At 33.2% G+C, this 26,679-nt stretch overlaps 2 protein-coding genes and 1 long non-coding RNA gene across 3 annotated transcripts in view; 2 read left to right on the plus strand and 1 right to left on the minus strand.

Annotated features, from left to right (window-relative positions):
* LOC125683359 (motor neuron and pancreas homeobox 1-like) lies at nucleotides 1–21,091 on the plus strand. Its single transcript, XM_048924423.2, has 4 exons — nucleotides 1–64; nucleotides 5,747–6,699; nucleotides 18,051–18,211; nucleotides 19,647–21,091. Exons 2-4 carry the CDS (start codon nucleotides 6,132–6,134, stop codon nucleotides 19,968–19,970), a joined length of 1,053 nt encoding a protein of 350 aa, XP_048780380.1. The 5' UTR covers nucleotides 1–64; nucleotides 5,747–6,131; the 3' UTR covers nucleotides 19,971–21,091.
* The window catches only part of LOC130046999 (uncharacterized), a 9,537-nt gene continuing 355 nt past the window's right edge, over nucleotides 17,498–26,679 (minus strand). The window contains exons 2-3 of the long non-coding RNA XR_008796089.1: nucleotides 19,713–19,851; nucleotides 17,498–19,573 (exon numbers count right to left, since the gene is read on the minus strand). This is a non-coding gene — a long non-coding RNA (uncharacterized LOC130046999). The remainder of the gene's footprint in view (nucleotides 19,574–19,712; nucleotides 19,852–26,679) is intronic.
* Nucleotides 26,575–26,679, plus strand: part of LOC125683358 (cholecystokinin receptor type A-like) — a 3,437-nt gene continuing 3,332 nt past the window's right edge. Inside the window, exon 1 of the mRNA XM_056141044.1 lies at nucleotides 26,575–26,677. The gene's annotated coding sequence lies outside the window, so the exon portion shown is untranslated. The remainder of the gene's footprint in view (nucleotides 26,678–26,679) is intronic.

The raw sequence follows: 26,679 nt of genomic DNA on the forward strand, positions 1-26,679 counted from the left end.
ATTGTATGCCAATATATCGTATTTACAATCTTATTTGAAATGGTGCAAGAACAATCTCTTAAAGGTAAAATATAATCATCATCTAATGTATATCTATGTCATGATATCAATATGAATATAAAGTTCGAAGTCAGCAACGAAGTCTGACAATCTTTGTAGTAGGAAATATAATGGATTTTTCAAATTCTAATTATGAATATGTATATTTTCATTTACATCTCATGTCATAATTCAATTTTTGATCGCAATGTTTTATCATTCTTTAAAAGTATAACATTGGTTTTAGGAGTATCTATTAATACTCTCATGAGTCATTTGTAAATGTTTTCCAATTCTGTAAACCATGGTATCATTTCCCTATTCCACACAACAAAATATTTTGTTTATGCTACAATCGCGGTGGCCGAGAGGTTAGAGCGTTCGCCCCACATGCGGGGTTCGAATCCCGACCGCGACAGACCCAAGTCATTAAAATAGTTAGTGGCAGTTCCATCGCCAAGCGCTCGGCATCAGGTGTGAATGTCACGGGTCCTCGGATATGACCTTCAAAAACGGATGTCCCGTGTTGCAGTAGGTGTGGCACGCTAAAGAACCCTCACTGCTCAATGGCCGTAAGCGCCGAGGATAGGCCTAAATTTGAAGCCCTTCATCGGTCTTGGTGACGTCTTCATATGAGTGAAAAATTCTCGAGCGAGACGTAAAGCAAGATACAATTAATCAATGCTACAATGTATTTGAACTCTTTGGAATTCTAAAAGAAAATACTCAGTAGTCTTAGCCTAGTCGGTATCTGCCATTTAACGCATATACAAAACAATTTAAGAATATTAAGTAAAAGTTAATTCAGGTTTAAAAGGTGTACAATTCTTTATGATTATATTTGCTTTGTTGTCACGTTTAGAATCCCTGAGTTGAAACGTCCTCTAGTACTGTCCTAACCAGTTCGAAACACAAATGAGACACAAATGTGGGAATATACAGAAAAGTCTTCATTAGTTCTCATGGACTAGCAATCACATTGTACATGTGTATGCTGAAGATTTACCACATAGATCTATATAGATATATTAATGATGCCATCAACATCTTCAGATAGGGTCACGTGATGAATTTCTCTAACCGTGATCACCTTATGCATGTAGATCTCAACAATGCGCAATGCTGATGTATGGCGAAGCCGATCCAAACCCAAAATTCCTCCAGATCCAAGAAGTTCCTTCTGTTCGTGTACTTCTTTCTTAATAGATGTACACTTACATGTGCAACATACTCGTTTTCTAAATGCAGTGGGAAAGATTTTAATGTTTATGGAGGCTGTGTATTTCTTTTTGTTATAACTCACCAAAATTGTAGAACATTTCTTGCAAAATTCTGGATACACTGTACGGTCAAGATCTGTTACTTGATGTCAAACAAGCTGTTGTCAGCCTGGGTGCATTATGACGTCAAATATTGATAAAAATAAAATCTCTATACTCCAAATTGTCGAAAATAAAGTGGAGGTTTTCAAATGCAGTGCGAATATTGAAAAACGAATGATAAATCAGGAGCGGTATCTACCACTAGAAACAATATCATCGGGGTAAAATGACAATACCGGGATACATTTGTGGAGCACGTTATTTCTTGCGTTTAACCAAGTAACCTCATGTATGTGAAGACGATTTTCTGTGAATTATGCATGTATCTTCAAATATGTTTTATAGTAATGGTACTTGAAATCTGGAGTTAATTCAATTCTAGACGATAAGAGGTTTCCTATCATTAAATAAGTAGTTTTCTATAAAACATAATAAAGTACGTTTTTGTCCATAATTAAAAAATATATTGCTCATTGATTAAGAATATAGCATACAGTAATATTACTTCTATATTTCATAAACGCAAATTACAATTTTTGTTGTTGTATTTCTTTGTATTTATGGTAAATTAAGAAAATTGCATGGTAATAGCATAAGTTATTGTATTGGTTTGATTGATTGTATGTTGTTTAACGTCCCTCTCGAGAATGTTTCAATCATATGGAGACGTCACCAGTGCCGGTGAAGAGGTGCAAAATGTAGAACTATGCTCGGCGCTTATGGCCATTGAGCAGGGAGGGATCTTTAACGTGCCACACCTGCTGTGACACGGGACCTCGGTTTTTGCGGTTTCATTCGAAGGACTATTGTATTGGAAATGAATATCTAAGATTTGAACTTTTTGATGTTTTATCAATATAATATGTTGAATTCAACAGATTTTAAATAATACATTCCTTTTACCGCTATTTTGTATTTGCGAAACGACACAAGGACTAGTGTTGAAATATCACATTATCCTAATATTAAGATACTATCAAAATGATGCAACGACAACCTATCAAAAGTAAGACATTATATCTTTACTATTACATGTATATCTATGTCATAATTTCATTATACATACAAATTGTAAGGCCTATATAGCCACACATGTAACCAACGTCTCAGCGGTGTATTAAAGTTACTCAAGTTTACTTACAGTCAACGGTAAGTTAGTGCTGTATGAATGCAAGTGTCAATCGCAAGTCAACCATTACTTAAATTTAACTAACCTTTGTGCAACTGGTCCTACAGGAAATATTTGTGGTTAGGAAATAAGAAAAACATCAACGGGATTTTTTCCTGTATTATGCATGAATATATGTACATGTATCTTCAAAATCGTTTATATCTCCTCGTTTTAGATGTCAGTTTTAGAACGTCCTATCTTTTTATTTTTTTATGAAACCAAGTTTGTGTTTGGGGATATCCTCGAATAATTTCGTCATTTAGTTATTAATGTTTTCTAGCTCTATAAACCATTACATGTACACTCAAATGAAGAGGTAAAGACACAAATAGCGATCAATCTCATATAACTCCCGTATAGGATACAGAATTAAGAGTTCCCCTGGAAATACCAGAGGTGGGATCAGGTGCCTAGGAAGAGTAAGCATCCCCTGTCAACCGGTCATACCCACCGTGAGCCCTATATCTTGATCGGGTAAACAGAGTAATTCGTACTCAAAATCTGTGTAAAGAACGACCCAACGATTGGCATGAAACACGTCAGACAGCGTTTGACCCGATGACAGGTTGTATTGACAAACTAGATCGTTATAACGACCACATGATTTGCGAAATGCCGACTTCAAACGAAAGTGTTCAAATCGCTGTAACATCAACTTGTTTGTCAGTAGCTAACCTCGATTTAAAACTGATCATACGCAAAACAAGATTTTGTGGATCGAACCAGTTGGCAGACATAAACACCCTCTGTAGGTGATAATGGAATATTGCTACATAAATATGGAAAATTGACGATGGAGAAGCTAAAATCATGTTACTTTCCGTTAGCATCTATTTTCAAAAGAATATTTAAGTACGAAGCAGATATGGAATATTCTGTGGTGACTTTTATTTCGAGTTCACAGGGATATATCAAATCGACTTATGAATAAAAATGATTAGTGTTGATAGATAAAACGTCGTTGATATACCCAAATAAGAAGTTGAAGGCCACAGTTAGATATTCGCTCTCATGTAGAATCTTTTGAATTAAATCTGCCTCATAAGAATATAAAACAGGTCAGCTAACAAAGGAGCACAATTTGTGTCTATTGGAAATTCCAACAAATTGTTGAAATACCTGATCACCAAAAACTACAAAGATATTGTTAATGAGGAATTTCAGCATATTTTTTTATATCAACTTCAAAGTATTTTTGCGCAGAATCATGAATTATGACGCAAACTTTATTCGAAAAGTTTTGTACGAGAAGAAAAAAACTATTGGAATGTTAAAAAATTCCTTCCAATATTTTCGGGTATAAAAATTTTGAATAAATAATCTTTCATTGTCTACACTCACCATCAATGTCTGGCTTTAAACAAAATGTCACACGCTTTATTGTAAATAAGGGACTCATCTACATACCATGATTTGAAGTATTCAATTTTTATTGTTTGCAATTTATCTTGAGGTTGCTCATTTGCGTAATCCATCTACATTTCATCGTATTACTAAAAAGACCTTGAGGAAGACTAGCGTATGGCACTAATCAAACAACTTTCTTTGAATAAAATATTATCATTATTATTATCATTATGGTCATTAGTATTATTATTATCAATTCAGGACTCAAGACCATAAACTGAGAATAGACTTAGGTCAAACTTTGATTACTTATATCTTCAGATTTATCTTGCAGAGATGTTTAAAACAATATTTTTGACATTATATATGAGTTTTAATTGTTACTTTAATGAAGAATTTTAAATTTGCTATCTTATCTCTTTCTAAAAATACTACAGTAATTTTACCATGCAGGTACTTGTAATAACTGATCACCATTTCAAAGGTTATCCCAATGCAGATTTTTTTTTTTTTACATGTACAGAACCTCCGATCTGTGAGACAATGATCCAATCCAATGAAAGAATTACTTGGATCGTTTAAAGATAGGAAACGAAATGAATAATTATTTTTCACATGAAAGATATTGTTAATAATTTCAAGATATGAAATGTAATGAGAATATGTGTATTCTGTTGAACGATATAAAATTAATTCAAATAATCATCGTTCAGGTATTGCAGAAATATTTCCAATAACCATAATTACGATTGCTAGAAATAAAATAAAGCCCGTCTTTTGTTCTAAAAAATGGTTGGTGTAGTTTCATCAATATTGTACAGCGCCCTCCTCCCCGTCGGTGTGTTAATGAATACTCTATGTTATGCTTGATGTCAATCAAGGAGAACTCGGGACCTCGGCTAAGCATTGGTTTACTAAGAAAATTAGAGATAACTTTGTAAGAAATATTTCCGCATGAAAAACAAGTAAAGCATAAAAAAAAGTTTGAATAAGTTTATACAAACTACTCTGATTAAATATTAAAAATATCAAAATATTTCATAACTCTGATGTTGCCAATGAAAAAACCTGACAGGCACTATCAATATCACCGAAACAATTCAAAGCAATATTAATATCATTTTATTTTTGATTGACATTTTCAACTTCTTTAAAAAGATAAAAATATAATAAAAATCTTAAGCAATATTAACGGCATTTTATTTTTGATTGTCTTTTTCGACTTCTTTAAAAAGATTAAAATTATGATAATCTTAAGCAATATTAATGGCATTTTTATTGTCCTTTTCAACTTCTTTTTAAAAATAGAAATATGATAATAATCTTAAGGGGCTCCCGCTTCTGTTTCACGAAAAGATCAATTTAGAAAAACTATGTTGATCCAAAGTAAAAAATTAATCATATAAAAATGTTCAAAGACACAAATGTTGTCAACAAATATTACTAGCTGCTCTCTTGCATGTATCATAAATATCTTAAAAGATATTAAGTGAATGCTTTTCGTTTCAAACTTAAAGTCCAAGATAGCATATTGAAGTAATTTAGTATTCATTACCCTCTCCATTTCTAACGTCCTGAAGTACCCTCTATCCATCGGAGGGTTCAGTGACCAGATTAAAGAAATGATTAACTTCCGTTCTCCATCCAGCTGAATGACCATTTACAGGAATATACTAGGGCTATAAAGATAACGATTTGTACCGGTTTTTTTAATTGAAATATGATCACTCTTCAATTCCTTAACACAATGAGAAGCGTCCCATATTTGGAAATCTTTAAACAACATTTCACCGTCAATATTCTTCGATAACTATTGAATATAATTTTTTCTAATTTTTCTATTTCATGTTAATGTATTTTTTGTCAGAAGGACCGTTTTTGACCCTTGCTGTTCCGAGTGGAGGTGTATTGATGTAAAATAAATTTGAGCCAATCTGTTATCGGCACAGGCTATCTGAGGTATTTACTGACAACCATATTTGAACAAGTCCAGTAGGCCCCGCCTTAACATTCGAACATTTTGAACGAACAAGATAAAATCATACGGAAGTATTACATTGATTAGTGTACCATGCTACCGGATTTCAGAAACTATCAACTGGACACAATCTGCTTCCGAATAAAACAACTTTATTAGTTCAGCCAAAAAATTGAAGGAGAATATTACGAGGAGAAAAGGACTCAGAAAATATTACTAATGTAAAAATGCAATCATAGATTTACGCATTTGCTTTGACAGTGTACATTGTTTAATGATTTTGGATATTTCTGCACTTGGGACTTTCAAAATGTCCTTTAGTATTGATGCTTTACTTTCAAATGATGTGTCACAAAAGCAAGACTCAAAATTGAGCTATAAAGGACAAATTAATGGAGCAATTCGCAAATCGACCAGTGCTGGCAGCACCAAGACACCTCCGACAAAGGACCAGCCGACCTCGCCCTGCAGTTCCCCTCGGCCTTCGTCCTCGGGATCCAGCATTAGATGCGCGTCCAGTCCCGAGTCCAGCTTGTCCCCCTCTAACTCGGTAAATATTCCAGCAGGAAGTTTTATTCCCCGTCCCGGACTTTTGAATCTTCAGCATTCAGGATCTCTCTTACCTTCAAACCAGCTGCACGGACTATTCCCTGCCCACCAAATGTACGGTTACGGCTCTCAGCCAGGGCACCCTATGTTACCAGTTCTGCCTGGGAGTGCATTTCATTCACCTATGAATCCTGGACTAAAAATGCCCCCATCACATCAAGGGATTCAACCATACTTGAATGAGTGGTTTGCCAGAGGCGGCATGTTTATGCCAAGAATGATGGACTATGGAGGTATGGCTATTCTTAAATTCACAAATATGTATCATGTTTATGTTTGTAAGATAAATGTATAAAATTTTTGATGACATCAATTAATGTTCACACAGAAATAAAATCAATGTTTATGAGTATTTGGTTCAATGCATGGGTCATGAATATCAGTTGCCATTAACATATTCATTTTCAAGAAGAAATTTTTGGGCACCTATTTTAGTAAAAAATTAAAAAAAAAATCAAATGAATTTCTTTAATTTTTCTCCCAAATGCACATACATAAAAATCATCATTATATTCGAAGTTTCTTTTATCTTTTTAATGTTTACAATGGCTATATTCTTGGAATTTCTTTGACTATACAACATAATTAGTTCGAATTGATAATGAAAAGTGAAGATAACAAACAGTGATCAATATCATAACTCCCATAAGGAATACAAAATAAAGAATAAACCATAATAATAAAAAAACACCCGATAATTATTGATAATAGTAAACAGATAAAATGATTATCTACAGAAATTGCAGCTTAGATTCTACACAAGATAATATAAGATCTACGCCGTACCTTACTAAAACAATGGTGTGTAAATCTGAAACTAAGAGTACATTTATCCAGCTTATCAGGAACCGTATCAGTTAGTGTTCACCACATAGGTTGTACAAACAACTTCAACATGTAATCATGTATTTGATCATGCTGTCATTTACTACCGCTCAAACGCTTTTATTTTGGTAAGTATAAACACTTACGGAGTGCTCTGAAATTATTTACACCAACGGCCAAAGAGTGACATGGCCCTGCTATGTAACCGTTTTATAAGGACGAATAAAACAAATGTACAATGAAAATGTTTCTATAACAAAACAGGGATGTGAGACCTGGGTCCTGTTTCACAAAACAACTTACGTCAAAGTCACAAGTCTTAAATGTTAGTTTAAATGAATAAATTAAAACTTTTTGAGGTTAAATTTTCAATAATTTGTTTTTGCTATTTTGCACTGAAATTAATGATATTACAATAGACGGGAAAATTCCAGTATGTAAAGTTCGTTGTAAGCCGTAAGTTCTTTTGCAAAACGCAACCCTGGTGTTACATATTTTGTGCGACAAGTATCAATTATTATTATGTTATTCATTTATAAAGCGCAAAATTACATATAGTTTCTTTTATTTGCAATACCCTGTGTTTTATAATAACAATAAATGTTGAATAAATAACCATGGTATTATTTACATGTCATAAAATATTCATATGTTATTTTTAGATATCAGTGTAGATGTCTTTTTAAAAATATCTAAAAATTCACTTTATACATCATTTATATCATTGTAAAATCTTCAGATAAAGATTAATAGTTATAGCGAGCTTAAATGGTATTTTAAAAAAAAATGGGGAAGTTTTGTAACATTTTCCCACATAATTTTTAAGCTGATCATAGTTTCCATCTGTGAGAACAGACTAAAGCGGATGAAAGCCTAGTCTTAGACATTGTTTCTTTCCTTGTTCGTCGTACCGTCTGCGCGGGAACGAGGGATCAGCAAGCGTCTCGTGCACCCAGATTACGGGAAAACGGATCATATCCTGACAAAACAAAACCCTTCGATGAAGATAAATGAACATTAAAGCTGGAAGATGATATATAGATTGTAGATGATCCTAAGAATATAATCCTTCTAAACGCTCAAAAATTTAGAATTAAATCGTCTAAATCTTTAATGTGTTGAAATAAGGTTTAATTTTGTAAAATCGGTGTTTGTTTTAATAAATTTGTCTTATCAAAGATCATCTAAAAAGTTCTGTTTCTCACTAATTTGACAAGAATTATTTAAAAATCCAAACATGTTCTTTGGCCGATAATTAATAGATGGAAGCTGAAAAATAAATTTTATTTACTTCCCTCCGTAAATATAAATTCGGGATCCAGAGAAAAGTCAACTTTTTAATAGCAAGATCATGCAAAAAGATGTTTAGTTATAAAAGAAAAGAACAGGACTATGTAAAGGGTACAGGAATGCCTGACTGAATTAACCATTTTCTGTTGGAAAAATAACAGCTTAAAGAGAAATGAAATCCAAGAAACTAAACAAAAACTTTTTAAAAGCGCGTCTGATTCTGTAAACCTATTTGAAATTTCAAAACTGATAAATTTTTAATTTCAAATTTGCATGACTTCAATGTTTTCACGTATGGAAACACAGTATGTTTGACTAAATCACGATATAATAATTGATATCTAAATGGCAGTCAGCTTTATAGTATAAGATGAAAATCAATAATGACAATAATCAATTATATTAAAACAGAAATAACGTTTAAATAATGAAGTGAAGTTACAGGGGAAATTGGAATATCCAAAAACGATATTTAATTTTAAGGAGAGGGATAAAATAGAATTGGCCTGCAGCTTAATGCGTTTCAATGTGTATGATTGTATGTTTAATAAGATTATGTTGTAACTGGTGTGTTAATGTTTATATTAAAGAAATGAGAGAATTCAGCGAAGAAATTCAGTAGGCAACAAAACTCATGCAACACGTATATTCTGAACAGAACTGTGACCATTTTCACAAAAAATCTTACGACTAGCTCTGCCTTCTACTCAATTGAGTGCAACTATGTCCCGAGTATCAATTGAGTGCAACTATGCCCTGAGTAAGAATGCCATTTCTTCTCCTGCGTATAGTCGTAAGTTTTACTCATCTAGAAATATAGAAGTGGAGAATTTTAAAGGAATTGCAATGTTTCAAAATTTCATCTTAATTTTAAGATGTTTTGTGAAAAGGGCCACCGTTCTCTTAGAATTAAAGCCTTTAAGCATAATTGTTCTTCTATCATGGTTAAAATTAGTGTCATTAAGGTAGCTCATGACACCAAAATTATAACTAATGGCTCGTTAAAACACCTCTTATGAAGTATGATTTCACCACAAAAAGAGTGTAACAAGCTCTCAGTTATTCTATATGTGTCATAAGGTATTATTCTTATATCATGTTAAGAGTAAGGTTATCAATTTGATTTATGGTTAAAATTAATGCCGCCAAGTGTTGTTCTATCATGGTAGAAAACAAAATTAAGTAGTGAGTACTTCGTTGCTTGAAGAAAGAGTGCCTATAAGATCTGGGTATAGTATTCGAAAGAATTTTTCTGTTGATTGAGAAATTCTCTCCAAAAATCAATCTTTCACGTAGCACAAAGAAGAATCATTTAACAAATGTTTTGATACAGTGTTATGTTTTCGAGTGAAAACACATTCATTTGGGTTTATAGACTCGGAAGGAATCGTAGCAACGACCGGCAGTCTACGACCCAATTTATCACGCTCTAGAGCGACTAATTGTGTGAATAATCACTAGTCTTAATCCAAAACTTCTACCAAGAAACTCATATGCAGGAGGAACATTGTATTTGCAACAAGTGAATTAATCCCCAATTCAATAAAATTAATTGCTTCTTTACAATTCTGTTTTGTTCCTATCTTACCATTGTATTAGGACTGGACACATATTTGCACCTGTACGTATAAAATCAAATATTTATCCCGTCTATCTTATCTCCAAAATTCAAGTAGTATGCTATATCATTAAGTTCCCCTTAAACCAATTATGTAGACCTTAATCCCTACAATCCGGAATTCAAGATACGGCGTGGATTTGGACAATAAATGTAACCTTTCATGTCGTGTTAGAAATCATTATCAGTGGGCTACCAACACAGGCCTCTTGGAGCGTAAACAAATTTTGAATCCATTTTGCCAATCGATGAACGATATTTACGTGATACGGAATTAAAAAATGGCGATAAGGTATATTATACGCTAAGCTAGGCAAATCCAGCTGTGTATGGTGGAAGTGAGAACAAGATTTACACGTCCAATGTTGGACGATTACGCGTACAATGTAATATGGTAGATCTGCAACAACAGAAACATACATGCTGTGGGTATTGTGCAAATAGGATGAATAAATGAAAGGGAACCAACGCATTTTTTCAAAATCATAAATTTTCAATTCAGATTTGATTTGATTTGAACGTATTTTATTGTATATGATATACACAAAAGGATCAGAAGCAAGTTCGTACCACTTACGAGTTCCTCTCCTTATAACATAATAACACATAATTAAGATTTTCTAGCGTATGCATATGAAAATGAACATTGCAAGAATAAAGGGACAGATAAACACTAAACAAGAAACGAAGAAGAACTGCAACTACAATTTCCTTTAAATTTGTTTTTTGATACATTTCAACTCACCTTATTACGGTGACCCATGAAATACAGAAATATTGACCAAACATTGTTGCTTGATTACTCACAGAAATGATTGATTGCTTTCTTATCTAAAGGCTATTTCTGCTAGCATAACTTATTTTCTATTGACAACTTATATCAATTTATATATGTCAGCATTACAGAAAAACTTGCAAAAATACATGAAAGAAATTTGATAAATAAAACTTAAACATGTTTAGAAATTAATTAGTGATATCAATATGAATGCTCTCTAACAAATATTTATGTAAATATGTGTATGACTACTTGAAATGCATTGAAAAATACCAGTCACGTAAACATGTTAAAAAGATTTGCAATATCTTAGACTCGTATACCAGAAATAAAAATCCGTAAAATAATTTTAAAACAATCTCCAATTTGATATTGCTAACATTTTACTTTAAGAAAACGCTTTACATCATCACAATCCTTCAGTCAGAAAAAAAATTTAAACTTGTAATTGACATTGCTAAATTCTTACTTCAGTAAAACGCTTTACATTATGGAAATTCTTAAATCAGAAAGTTTCAAGCTTGTGATTTTACCATCTTTTGAAAAACCTTTGGCAAGCTCTCAGCTTAGCACTAGGTTAGTTTTACTAATCATAAACTTGGAAACATCTAATAATGCACATATAATGGGGAAAATAAAAATTTTGATTTGACAAACAGTCATTTAAATAGGTGTTAGTAAACACTCAGCTTTATATCGGTCGATGGATATCTTTTTCAATCTTTGACTATTTCTCTGTCGCAATTGATCTTTACAGCATGATTATATATAACGCCTCCTTTACGTTATAATATTACTGAACAAATCAACTTCATGGTATCTTGAATTTTGAGTATAAAGTTTATTCTAATAAAACTTTGAAAAACTCAACTGCTCCCCTTAGTTTAAATAATTTCTTTCTCAAATTTTCTTTTGGTTGAAAATTTAATCTTTACAGAGGATTCTCTCGATTGCTTTTATTTTGACAAGCTTTCACGCTCTCGTCGGGTTATGATATCTAAAGTGGGATTAAAGTTTTAATTTACCCTCTCTTCTGAGATCGAGAAGCGATGTCGAGTGGCCATCATTGACTGGGTGCAGGTTAATTGTTTTAATATTTCACCATATTATGCGTTGTTGACTGACGTGCTAAGCTTTTGTTTGCCTGTTTTAAATATTTCAGGAATGTGTGATTTTCAATTATCTAACAAAAATACATGTTCTTCTTTTTTTTCAAGAGCCAATCTTTATCAATTGATTGAATAAATCACATATGTTGTGTCAGATGGGTCTTGCTTTCTAAAGATTTCACCTCAATAAAAATCAGTTTTCCCCCCGTGCTTATCAGTTGTGACCATCTTCAACTGCAAGAAGAACGACTCCTTTGAACCTAAAATTATGAAAACGCATATGAAGAACTTGTTTACATTTATGCATTATTAGACGGTATACAGACTCATGTAATGAATAAAAATATATTTCTCTTTTCTGAAAATGGAAAAAGAAAAATTATGAAATTCAGATATTAATCAGTGCATAACATTTAATTTCTATTTAGTAGCCTCTTCTTTGCCTTGAAGAAAACGGTTAGATTGTTGTTAAAGAATCCTGTACCCAATGTATCTATCTACCCCTTATAATTATTAGAAATTTCAGATACACAAGATTTTTCTGGCCTAAATAATATGTGCTCTATCTTGCCGAAATTAGAATAAAAGTGGATTTAGATTGATAACTAATCTCCTCTGTAACCAGTACTTGCATAAGAAATGATCCGACATTATTTGGGAACATCAGTCCTGCTTGATAAAGCGAATGATAGAACAAAGATCTGACGGATGATTTTAAGTGCTATCTCTATGATAGGCGAATTAAATAGTCATTCTTGATAACGATATCAAGGCCTAACTAGTAGGAGGGTGGCGGTTCACAAAGGTTAGATGGACGTTGGTCAAGATTGATAATCTCGGTAGTAAATCCTTATACATGTACTTTGAACACGGTGAAAAACTGGGAACGTTTTTCTTTTTTTATTAGTGTGTTTATCTCTTTTGAATATTGTTGCTAAGTTTTGGAAAGGAAACATTTTGCGGAAACTGTTTGAAATAATTCATTTTATTTTGATATAACCAGATTTTATGGTAAAGTTAAGAAGAAGAAAAAACCCAGTACAATTATACGTCCACAAACTACAACTCTGTTCTCCGCGTAGGGAAATAAAATAAGGTTTACCTGTCGTGGCGTCACATCGTGACATATTGTAAGGTCTTTAGAGATTGATGGAAACAGGTAATGATGCACACCGTTAAGTAATAACAGCATCTTTAGGAGACGTGAATTTCATTCATTGCTGCGCACAGTATAATATTCTTAGCATGATATTGCAAAGTGCGATATGTCCGTTCAACCAATGTTATTTTGTATTTAAATGACTTGTGAAATATTTTTCATCGAAAAAAAGAAGGTTCAAACTATTGGTTTCTATCATATAAAAACGATGAAAAATTCAGTATAATTCTATTACAAGACATTTCTCAAAGACGAAATATAAACCTCTTTTTCACGAATTTCGGAGCGAAAATGTTTGCGATTTTAAGATTGTATCATATATTATTACATTCTAATAATTTAATGTGATAATAATATAATTATATGGATATATTAACACTTTCAAGAATTCTTTCATTCAATATTTGAAAGTCTGAGGTACTGTATCTTTAATATATATTTTTTTCTTTGACTAATAAGAGTAAAGCACATCTTGGTTGTAAAAATAATGGATGCACCATATATGAAAATACAATTGTAATTTTAGATTATTTTAGATTATTTCAGTTGATAACTCTGAATTCATGACACTTAATTCCATTAAGTGAAAAAACAACTATCATTCACCAGTCTTGTTGAACATACTCCTTTGTCAGAACTGGTGAATCAGTATGATGTCAAAAGAACGCCGCGTGGGGTAGGGACATTCACTGGTAGTGGCCTGATTTGGCATATCTTTAGATACAGTTACTTAATCACTCGATTCTGTTGCGGCGCTTACTCTCGAGGGATGATCTATTAATTTGTCACAACTTGAACCGAATGAAATGAGTTGAAGATTTGGAAGTAAAATTTCATTACTGATGTTAGTTTCTCGCATTAGACAGCTGGATTCATTTTTTCTCTTCATATATGTCAACAAAGTTGCCCATCAAGATAGAATTAAACCGACATCTACGGGCAAAAGGCTCGCAATTTGCTAATTTAATTTTCAATTGCCGCGCTATTAGCCGCTTCCGACAGTCGATTTGCCGCAGACTCGCTGACAATCCATGTTTGAATTTCTTCAGAGAAACGTTGGCTTCCGATTAATAACATTACCATTTGAATAGAATGGTGAACGATCGCTGTTGAAAACTCAATCAGCCGAATTGTCTCGTCTGTAGAAATCGTGGTCATTTTAAGATGGGATAATTGAAGAAAATGAGTGTATCATTCCTTAAGCTTTCAACGATAGACTTAATTAGGTAATTAATGGAATCCTCCTGTGTATCAAATGTCTTAATTAAATTAACATAACTTTAACTCTGCATACGGAGAAATGGTCAATTGTCAACATATGATAATGGCGACTTTAGATGAGATTGTTAGAGAGACTTGATACCCGTGAAATTGAGACACTAAAACATATACATAATATGACAAAATGCATGATAACCGTGATCTTTTCTTGAAAATGGTCAGCTACTTCATTTATTAAATTTTCTTCGTTTTTACTTTAACGTTTCAAACAATATTGTGTAGAAAATGTAGTACCTTAAGAAAGATGCAAAAGATATTATAATCAATACATCTGAACAGCAAGACGTCAGCATTTCGCAAATTCTATGGTAGTTATAACTATCTAGTTTGCCAATACAACCTATCAATGGATCAAATGCTGTTTCACGTGTTCCATACACAAATTGTTAGGCTGTTCCGGGTACACTGATTTTGACTACAGATTACTTCCTTTACCTGATCAAGACAAAGGGCTCAAGGCGGGTGTGACCGGTCGACAGGGATGCTTACTCCTCCTATGCATCTGATTCCACTTCTGGTATGGCCAGTGGTCCGTGTTTGTCCAACTTTTTATTTTGTATTCTTTATCGGAGTTATGAGATTGATCACTGTTTGTTATCTTCGCCTTTCATATATAAATGTGATCTTAGATATAGCATATGTATTCTACCACAAATCGCAAAAACATTCGTTGATCAAGACATCAAAAGAAAGATTAAACGAGAAACATTAGCATCAACGAGTTACGCACATTATCGCAATTTTTCGTCGAATTCTTCGGTTGCTTCCTCAATTTATAAAAGTATTTTTAAGATACGAAAAAAGTAAAGATAACAGTGACCAGTTAAAGAATAAAAATAGGACGGCTGGATTGATTGTATATTGTTTAACAGACGGCTGGATTGATTGTATATTGTTTAACAGACGGCTGGATTGATTGTATATTGTTTAACGCCCCTCTTGAGAATATTTCACTCTTATGGAGACGTCACAATTGCCGGTGAAAGGCTGCAAATTTTAGGCCAATGGCCGACGCTTACGGCTTTTGAGCATGCTGTGACATGGGACCTCGCTTTTTGCGGTCTCATTCGAAGGACCGCCCCATTCAGTCGCCTCTTACGACAAGCAAGGGATGCTGAGGACCTATTCTAACCCGGATCCCCAGGTGCCTAGGAGGAGGAAGTATCCCCTTTCAACCGGGCACATCTAGACCACCGAATACCCTATAGCTTGATCAGGTTAGAAATGATCCGAAGTCAAGCAGTGTGTACAGAACGGACTAACCATCAGTATAAAATACGTCAGACAGCATTCAACCTAGTGGTAGGTTGTATCATTATATAACGACCATAGAATTTGAAAAATGGAGACTTTAAACGAGACTGTTGAAATCCTTGAAACTTTAAATTATCTTTCAGTAGCCTGCCTCGATTGAATAACTTAACATACGCAGAATAGGCTCTTGCGTATTGAATCATTTAAGAGGCATTAAACACCATACGTAGGCGATGATAGAATTACTATATAAATATGGGAAGCTGATGACGGAGAAGCTGAAGTCATCTCGTTTGTCTTGAATTTGAATGGTTAGTTTGCCGTAAACGACTATATACTCAATAAATATGCAAACATGATGCTCTTGAATTGTTGTGAAACCACATTTGATTTACCCCGCTTCTCGCATGTGTCGTGGCACAATATGTCGGATGTTTCTCCTTCACAGCAGTTAATATTGTAGTGGGGAGAAACGATAAAGGCGTAGTATTTACTGCATCCTGCAATGTATATCTGTTCGTACGAGTTTTTGAATCCAGTATATTCATTCGTCCTTTTTATTGAGATATTAGATATGTTGAAAACTAAAACGTGATTTGAAGAATTCATCTTTTGAAAGAGAGAGAATTTGGAGTATAAGTTAGAAGACGAAATATGTAATTAAAGTCAAGTTCGTTTAAAATACATTTGTAATACGAGTCTGACATATACATAATTCTATTTTATTCCATTATCACCTGCATATGATGTTTATGTCTCTCAACTGATTCGATACACAAGATCATGTCCTGCGCATGATCTGTTTTTAAAGACAGGCAGCTGAAGATTGTTATAACGATCTAATTTACAGATACACCTTGTCGTTAGGGCCAATGTTGTCTGACGTGTTTCATATCATTTGTTATTGTAGGCCGTTCTTTGTATATTAATTTTGACTATGGATCCTGATCAAGATATCATATTGCAGGTGTAATTGGTCGACAGGGATTACTTACTCCTCCTAAGTACCTGATCCCACCCTACTCTTTATAGGGATTACGAGATTGATCATTGTTTGTTATCTTCACTTTTTCATTAGGTTTTCTTTTTTTCCGGAAATCAAACAGAGTAAAACACATTGCCTATCAATATGATGTGCAATATACATTACACGTATACGGTAACTGACAATCATGGTCACATATTGTAAGACAGGTTTGTAAGAATTGTACTAATGAAAGGTTGAAGATATCAGGCAGTAATCAATCTCATAACTTCCAATGTAAAGGAATATATTACCATTAATTAATTTTAGATTCATGACATTTTAGTTATAACTGTTGTTTGACAATATTTTGAAGACAAGACGAATTTTGTTTTAAATTTCGTGGATGGAAGAAAGATTACTTCCCTTGACCTAAAACGCCCTCCTCAATAGAAAATCTTAATAAGAAGAATTTGTCTTGCCAACTATTTTCGTTGCTATTAAGACAGCTCCGTGAAATATGGAAACAGATTTTAGAACTATTGTGATTGGCAATTTGATTAAAAGTGTACGCCTAATTTGACGCCTGAGTAGTCGCTCAGCGATAAATTACAGTTTGCCAAATGAACAAATTCCTTCGATAATTTGCTTAAAATTGATTAAGACGGTGAGATTGTCTCGTGTTGAGGAGATTAGCATTCAACATTTCCGAAATCTGCCGACAAGCACGAAATCTGAAGAGCAAACAAACAATCTTATGTCAATTTTAATCAAATAAATTGTATTCACCCGAAAACGTGCAGAAAAGTATAAGACCATACACTAATATTCCAATAATATCGATAAAGAAAAAGATACATATATAGAATTTTTCCAGAAAGCTAATCTGGTGGTAAAACTGATATTAATATTCACCAAGAAAAATATTTACAAAGCTTGCAAACGTTGCCCCTAAAGCAAACGTGATAAAGTGGGTACCTCGTTCTGCTTTCTTTCTACGTGTACGCTGGTATGGCAACTACATGTATATATTCTTTTCTAAACATAAACCCGACTAATTTCATACCAATTGTTAGATCATTCTTTACATACTGATTTTGGCTACGGGTTTCTCCGTTATAGGGCTCACAGGGTGTGTGAACGTTTAACATGGGGCACTTGCGCCTCCTAGGCACCCGATCCCACCTCTGATGTGTCCAGGGGTCCATGTTTGCCCTATTCTTATTTTTTTATTATATGTGGGAATAATGAGATTGATCACTGTTCGTTATCCTCATATTTCACATTATCTATCGTTGATTTTCAGCCCAGCAGCAGTCCAATTTACTGGGTAAAACTCGTCGGCCGAGAACAGCTTTCACGAGTCAGCAGCTCCTGGAACTAGAGAGGCAATTCAAGATGAACAAATACCTGTCCAGACCAAAAAGGTTCGAGGTGGCAACCTCTCTGATGTTGACAGAAACACAGGTACTTTATTTTTTATTAAATTTACTTAGTTGAAGAGATTTCCAAGTTGCAACATCCTGAATCAGTGGTATTGGTTGCAACATCCTGATCTATTGAAACAAGATTAAGTTATATTTTGAATAGAAATGTTTCACACACCGTTATCAGCCTGATATAGTCGATAATCTATTATGTACTAACCTTTGTGATGTGTTTATCGGTAAAGACCAAAAATATAGACCCGGCACCCAGCAGTTGTTACATGAAATATGAGTCATCTTGCCTTTTCGTAGGAACCTCAGTGAATCATTTTGACCCTGATTATTGGGCTTACGCACTCTTTGCACAATAATAATCCTTCAGCACGGCTGATGACGAGATAAGTATTAAAGTTAATTTTTACTCGAAATCTTAGAAACACCGCAATAGGTGAAGTCATACAGACAGAAAAAAACCGGAGTTCTGTGGAAGGACGTCATTGCATGCAATACGCCAAGAGTGCTAAAGTATAAATGGAATATGTTTTTGCTATGAATATAGATAATGTTAGTATTTTAAGATAAATAATCAAAAATAGCATATTCTCAGTTTAAAAAAAAAAAAAAGAGAGATAAAAAGCCATACGAAACACAGCGTACTTAGGATATAACACGCAGGGAAATAACTTGGTCATTCTAGAAACAATTCAAATAAAATGAAATTGAGCAAATAAGTAAAACAAAAATCTAATGGACTCAATTTTCGTAATGTTTTCAAGAAATACAACATCTATCATTTACATTCTATTTTCAAGGACACATAAGTATGCAAGAATGAATTTCTAAAAAAAAATATTAAATTGTAGTTTATTGACCTAGAGAAACATCTCATTGGTATAGTACAATTATCTATAATAATCACGCCAAAAAACATAATATTTTCTTATGCTCCGCGCATTTATCAAAAAACATGCTAAATTACATAATGTTTTTCTATTTCTTATTGAAATAAGTTACACAAGTTTAAACATGGATGGTTGAGTATGATAATATCTTTTGATGTATATTTGTCGTAAAACACCCATCTGTGCTAGCTTCTTGTCTTTGCTTATCATCCCACCAGATATTAATTACTAGACCCATGTTGACAATGAATGGGGAGGTTTGTGAGGGTCTCTTGTTTATATTGGGGTTTTACGAGACCCAAGCAATGCGGTCGCCAAGCAAGCACGCGGTGGAGTGGGGGTATTGATACACACATCACACCTTCCGTACAGGTGTTGTTTGCACACCTCTAGCCGTGCTATCGTCATGCTGGTTTTGCTTCTAATGACTTAATCAATCGCCAGGAATTCTACTCAGGATGTGAAATTCCGAAGTTCCTCGGTGATGATATTCTGTGAAACTAGAAATATTTACATATATGGAAAGACTTTTAACAGAATGTGTTAATAAACATGTTTTTCATGCTATTTTAGGTGAAAATTTGGTTCCAAAATAGACGTATGAAATGGAAACGAAGTAAAAAGGCGAACGATACTTACCGGAAGACCAGTGACGACACAAATAGGGGCAACGTCACAGCTTCAGAAAACACAGCGATGACTAACGAAGAAATGTACGATCTAGACCCAGAATCAGAAGACATTGACATTGATGACGTCGATGATGACGACGAACAACCTGAAGCCAAAGACATGACATTAAGTGCGAAACTGCAATCCCATGATTCTTTCCAAGTGACAAATGCAAACTTTTCGATTAACAGTTTAAATATAAGGCAATCGCAAGACGTATCGTAACAGGAAATATATGTGGATTCATGCGTGTTTAAAAATTCATAATGTTGAAACCAATATCACGTGCTTGTCGAAGTATTAAACATTACAGAGCAGTTTGTTGTAAATCAAACTGATAACGCATCATTGATAAAATTCTACAATTTAGAAAAAAGAAGAAGGAAAATGGTAATGACAAATACCTGTAGTTGTGTGCATACAGAAAGACAATCAACATTAATATAATCATGCAAAACTTTTATGAAGAGTTTGGTGCGTGATCTGTGTGTGTGTGTGTGTGTGTGTGTACAGCGATAAGTCATGACATTGTCTATGGAGTCATGAATGAAGACAAGTAACGAAAAGAATGTAGAAATATGAATGTTAAGTCAATGTTTTTATTACTTATATCTTAAGATTTTGTCTAGCACAGATGTTTAAAAGAACTGCAGGTTTATAAAAACATTAAACGCAGGCATACTGAAAATTTTATTTGTTTATGAAAATTATTTCAAATGTTAGCTGAATTTGAATTTAGACTAAGTATATTATCAGATTATGGTCTTAAGCCCTGATTTAAGGTCTGCTAATATCAAAATGTGTAGAAGCCTAATTCAATAATTATCAAAGTTTATCAAAAACGATTAAATAAATAAATGAATGTTTATTCGGTATATACATACATACAAACATAAATACCAACGATAACCCATGAAAACTCGAAAGCTTATTTCCAATGGGGTCCTTTGATGCATGCACGGATGTTTGCGCTAGGGGTGAGAAGCGAGAGCGCTACCTTTGCGATACTCGGACACCCTTAAAAGGCTAAATAATCACTGTCTCTATATATATTCAATATTTTTTTTTCTATTTTGAAAATGAAGTAAATTGTAATTTATTTGATACAGATATCTTTAATTTAATTATGAAATGTGAAGTAGGATGTTTTTAAAAAAGTATTAAAGTTTGCTTGACTAAGTTTGAAAATTTTCAAACATTATGCACAATGATAACTAAAGAAATGACTTGATATTTCATAAACCCTTTTGAATGATAAAAAATATGAATCTGTAAATCAGAAAAGTATTAGTCAGTATTAGAATGAATGTATACTATTTGGGGAAGACAACTTTTCTTTCACTACTCTTTCGTGTTTGTTTTTTTTAAATTTGTGATTTAGAAAAGTAGGAGGAAATCAGAACTAACTAGCAAGTATTGAGGAAGCTAAATTCATAAAATATAAGAAACTATTTATTGATCAATATACATGTATCTGAGGAACAAACAATACTTTCATATATGAACATATGTCGTGAATTTCAATTTCTACGTGAGACATACTATTTTTTAAGAATAATTTTACCATTCGCTTCGCAATAACACTTTGCTCTACAAAATATTCACAATTATCCTTAACGTATTATCTGATGTACCAGAGTTATGCATATTAACGACATTTACAAATAGCAAAGAAAGAAAATAGAATCAAGCAGAGTATGAAAAAAAGAAAGAAAAAGGAATATCAAACGAGGAAAAAGACATAGAAAAATGATAAGACTAAGAGGAAACAGCCATGCCATCAAGGAGAAAAATCGACAATAAGCAAGCACAGTACAACACTATTTAATAAATAAAAAGAATCAAACGAACAATAAAAAGAGAGAGAGAGAGAGAGAACAAATACAACCATACAACCAAAACAATCCTGGAGGACCAACGACCCGAAACAAGTAAACAAAATAATAATAAAAAAAACAACAACCAAAAAGAACCAAGAAAACAAAACAATCCTCAAAAACAAAACCAACAAAAAGAACCAAGCAAACAAAACAATCCTCAAAAACCGCCAAAAAGAAACAAGCAAACAAAACAATCCTCAAAAACCGCCGAAAAGAGAGATGCAAAAAAACAAAAATCCACAAAAACAACCAAAAAGAAACAAGCGAACAAAACAATCCTCAAAAACAAAACCAACAAAAAGAACCAAGCAAACAAAACAATCCTCAAAAACCACCAAAAAGAAACAAGCAAACAAAACAATCCTCAAAAACCGCCGAAAGAGAGATGCAAACAAACAAAAATCCACAAAAACAACCAAAAAGAAACAAGCAAACAAAACAATCAGCTAACACCAATCAATGAACCAACAAAAAGAATCAAGCAAAAAATAAATAAATAAATAAAATCCACGAACACCAATGAAAGATACAATAGTCACATCGCAGTTTTATTTTCTCATGAAAATTTAAACTCCATTGTGGCCTTGTCATTTCCTCGAGGGGGGGGGGGGTCTAGCCGTCAAGGTCACAACCAATTCAATATCAATATGGAAAGACTTTCAAAGAATTTCCCTACATTTTCTGATGGAAAGACTTATAGAATTTCTCTACATTATCTGATGGAAAGACTGTTAAAGAATCCCCCCCCCCCCATTTTCTGATGGAAAGACTTAAATGGTTTTACCCTACATTTTCTAATGTAAAACTGAAGTAATCCCAGTCAGGCACCGTTGGTTGCCAAGGTAATGGCTTGAGCATACTTTGTATATTACACGAGGATGTTTGCACATGAATTTGAAATATTGTACTCTTGAGGTTCTTGAGAAAACTTCTAAAGATTTCCCCTATATTCCTTGTAAACTTGAAACACCGGGTTGATCTCACCTTGCTCCCGGGGTAACGGTACAACTGGATCTACCTTACATGAGGATGTTCCCAAATAATTTCAAACGCTACGCCTTTGTGGATCTAAGAAAATTTTAATAAGAAGTTTCCTATATTACACGCATTTGTATATAAAACTTAAAATTCATATTGTGACTATAGGGTTATGGTTTGTACAAAATTGAATTTTCATTAAATCATGCAGTTTTTATAAAACTTCTGGGGTTTTTAAGTTAAGTGCTTCTTAGGACAATTATTTATACACCGTTCTATTTTCATCGTTTTCTAATTATCTCCCCTCGTAAGGTGACGTGTTTCTTCATTTGAAATAGTCTCGATCATCCAGACGTTTGTCTTTATCAGACGAAGCGAACGAGTCGAAGCGTCTTGATGATCAAGACTACATTTCCCAATTTGAAAAGTTTCAGATAGAACGACAACAAACATACAAACAGAGAGACTCCTTTGAATTGTCAACTCGGGTAGATAGAAACAAGTACTAGATAGACAAAGAAACAACATTCATACAAAGGAAAGCAACAAAGCTTAAATAAAATGACACAGACACCCTAAAAACCATGCAAACAAAGAAAAACTGCAACCAACCAAACAGAGCATATCAGCAACCGAGCAATACAAGAAACATTAACCAAGCAAAAAAAAAAAAGTCCAAACAAAGAAACCAAACAAACGTCAAGCAGGTAAAAATTAAAACAAAGACGAGAAAAAAATCCACAAACAACAAAAAACCGAGCAGCTAAACGAAAACCCAACAAAGGCATAAAACAAAAGACGATTCAACAACCAAGCCAAAACAAACACGGAGAGAGAAAAATGACTACAAAACAAACATAGGATACCAACAACAAAGGAAATGAATTATAAAAAACCAAGAGCCAAACAAATAAACCTGACGATAATAAATAATAATTTCATATTCAACAAACGATTACGGCGAACTTTACCAGCAGCAATTACAATTGATGTCTTTACAAAGAGAAACTACATCGTTCAAACAAATATATTTATCGTTGGGAATGAATGTTACGTTTTCAATTTTGCAGACAAGACCAATTTAATGGAGAAATAAAAATGACAGAGACGGCATGGCTTGCTCACGGTGGCATGTATCTGTTTGGGTTACAACGTTGATTCAATAGAAGTTGACGCCTTACGTATAATATTTGTACAAGGTTTAGAAAAATTACACTTTTATGGCATTAGATTAAATTATAGCAGCTATATCTACGAGAAGGAATTCACTGTTGAAAACAAGAGTTAGCCTTATCAAAGATTACTTCCATTTTACGAGAATTAACACAACGTATTGAAGAAATAGCGTCGTTCATTTAAGAAATTCCTGGACTACCGACTTCTTTTCTCAAGCTAAGTGTGGAATAATTATGATGTATGTTCGGAACATCCTCTGTATCTTGTGCGGGTATAAGAAATATGCTGCTTTTTAATAGCTGCCATAAATTTGGCTTGATTTGAATGATTTTGACTATAAACACCTTAAATTACAACATATTTAGCAGAGAAAAACAATTATGCTTTACAATTAAATGCTACATTTTGATTGGTGTACATTTAGGTAGTGACCAGGATGCCGTTTCTTGAGTAAGGAAGACAAATTTTAAATGCCTTATCTGCTTCTTACTTTACATATGCTGAGTGACGAAAATAGCATATCAATATCTTATTACAATGGTGTAAAAAGAACTTTCTATAAACAAAATGGAAAAAAAATATATCTGAAATATAGTCTCAAGTGTGCAATGTACTCCCAAACCAGAATAGATTGAAGGGTTTTCTTAAGTCGGAAGTTTTGAAGTACTGCATGTCAAGTTTGTAGCCCCGGGAAAATGGATAAAGCTTATGAAGTGTGCATCATCTTCCGTCGTACGAAGAAGAAATATTTCTTTAGCAAACTAAAGATCCTTTATAACATGAATTATGTGAATTTAGTTTGTGTAATTGACGATCTGTCAATCTATCTAAACATGTATCTATCTGTCTAAAAGAACTAAACATTTACAAAACACCTATAGCAAATTTGTTATATACATAGTATTTGACCTTACATGTATATTTAACCCTATACATTCTTCATATTTAGCACACACAAAAATGTAGCTCTCCACTTAATGCCTCTGATTGCCGAGTATTGACGTGTGCCTTGCAATATTTATCCGAGCTTTGTGTTATTACCACTTCAAAAACCTTAACTTACCAATTATTTATACATTTTGTTAACGAAGGTAATTAATAAATGCCACACTAGATATTCTTAACTAAAGGAAATTATTCCTGTTTAAATGCTGGTATGATTAGAATATGTAGCATAAACTAATTCACGTGTCAACAATTAAGTATTCGACATTCTCAAATATTTACCGAAAAGATTTAGTAAATGCTTATTAGAAGCGGGTATAGATTAGCCCAGTGCTCAATTAAGATTTAATCGTATTCTAAATATTTTACAAAACCCCACGTCGCGATAGGCCACTCGTTACTTTTGGAATTTAATTAAGTAGAAAGTCAGAAGCCATTCCTGGTTGTCATAATTTGCAATGGAAGCCTGTTTGGAGGGCCATATTTATGGAACTGATAGACAACCCTCGACAAAAAACCTTATCAATCCAAGAACGATTAATCACGCCCATGTTTTCTTCTCGGTCTCTACTCGATTCGACCTCAGACAAATATCAAACCGCTGTCGAGTTGATAGCGGCTCACGAAGCTATTTCAAACGACAATTTCATTGTTGCTGGCAGTTGGTTCCTCTATAGTGAAAACAAATTGTTATCAAATAAATGTTGAATAATTATAAATTAAATAACCTACAGGTGTTTAACGGCTGAAATTAACGTCATACCATCGGCTTACATTTCTCTGTTGCGCGTTGAACAACCTCCAATTACCACTAATCGCTAGACACATTGCTTATTTGTTTTACAAGTAGCTAATCTGCTTGGCTTGATTTATTCGGAGGTAATTTCCTATCGAACTTATGTATTCACTGGAACTGGGACTGTTTATATAGAATTGCACTTTCCCTCTATTCAGTATCAAAATTTTCTATGACGAAATTAAAATACCAGTAAGTTAAAAAAAATCCTTCACATTGGAACTTGACGAAAGTGAACAATTTAATTTTTTGTCTTGCAACATTTTCGGAAAACTAGAATACATCATTTAATGAAAATGAAAGTGATAATAAAAATGTCTTTTATTAATATAGGATAGCACGATTAGTTTTAGAACTACACTGTAGTTCTATAGATGCAGACATTAGTATTATACATATACAGTATTATTATATGAAGTTATATTACATACATATACATACATACATATATACATACATACATACATATATATGTACATACATATATACATACCTACATATATACATACATGTACATACATACATGCACATACATGCATGCACATACATACATATATACATACATACATGTACATACATACATATATACATACATGTATATATATATACATACATACATATATACATACATACATACATACATACATACATGTACATACATACATACATACATACATACATAAAACGGAAAACAAACCAAATCTGTTTTTAATTCTAGTGTGAAAAATTTCTAAGATAAGTGGATTTAAAGGTTTCCGATGATGGATGTTTAATAAAAAAACATTATCAGTGCAAATGAATAGGAACAATGTTTCCATTTTGAATCGCCATTATCCTGTGTCGTGCACATAACTGGTATAGACAGAAAGATTTAAGGTTGAAAGATGCTTTTTATTATTACTATCATTACTGTTTTATTATTATTCAAATAAAACAACTCTGCAAAAACAAATGTTCATGTTGTTATATAAAACGTGATATTTCTCAATATGCTTTTCTTCACTGAATGTTTATCATAAAAGGATCTGGCCATGTTTTGTTGTTTATTGTTTGAGTCATCGTCATTTCCGGCGACCACAATATGAGTATATGACCAATATTTCTAAAGTACTTCTCACTTTATGAAATTTCCTCACGAAGCCAACCACCATTTCATGGT

This window comes from Ostrea edulis, chromosome 6 (assembly GCF_947568905.1).
Source record: "Ostrea edulis chromosome 6, xbOstEdul1.1, whole genome shotgun sequence".
Lineage (NCBI taxonomy): Eukaryota > Metazoa > Mollusca > Bivalvia > Ostreida > Ostreidae > Ostrea > Ostrea edulis.

Excerpts from the sequence above, each read along its gene's own strand:
- LOC125683359 (XM_048924423.2), top strand. The coding sequence starts at position 6,132 with ATGATTTTGGATATTTCTGCACTTGGGACTTTCAAAATGTCCTTTAGT. Across the intron at positions 6,700-18,050 it reads AAGAATGATGGACTATGGAG|CCCAGCAGCAGTCCAATTTA; the intron begins GTATGGCTATTC and ends GTTGATTTTCAG. Across the intron at positions 18,212-19,646 it reads TGATGTTGACAGAAACACAG|GTGAAAATTTGGTTCCAAAA; the intron begins GTACTTTATTTT and ends ATGCTATTTTAG.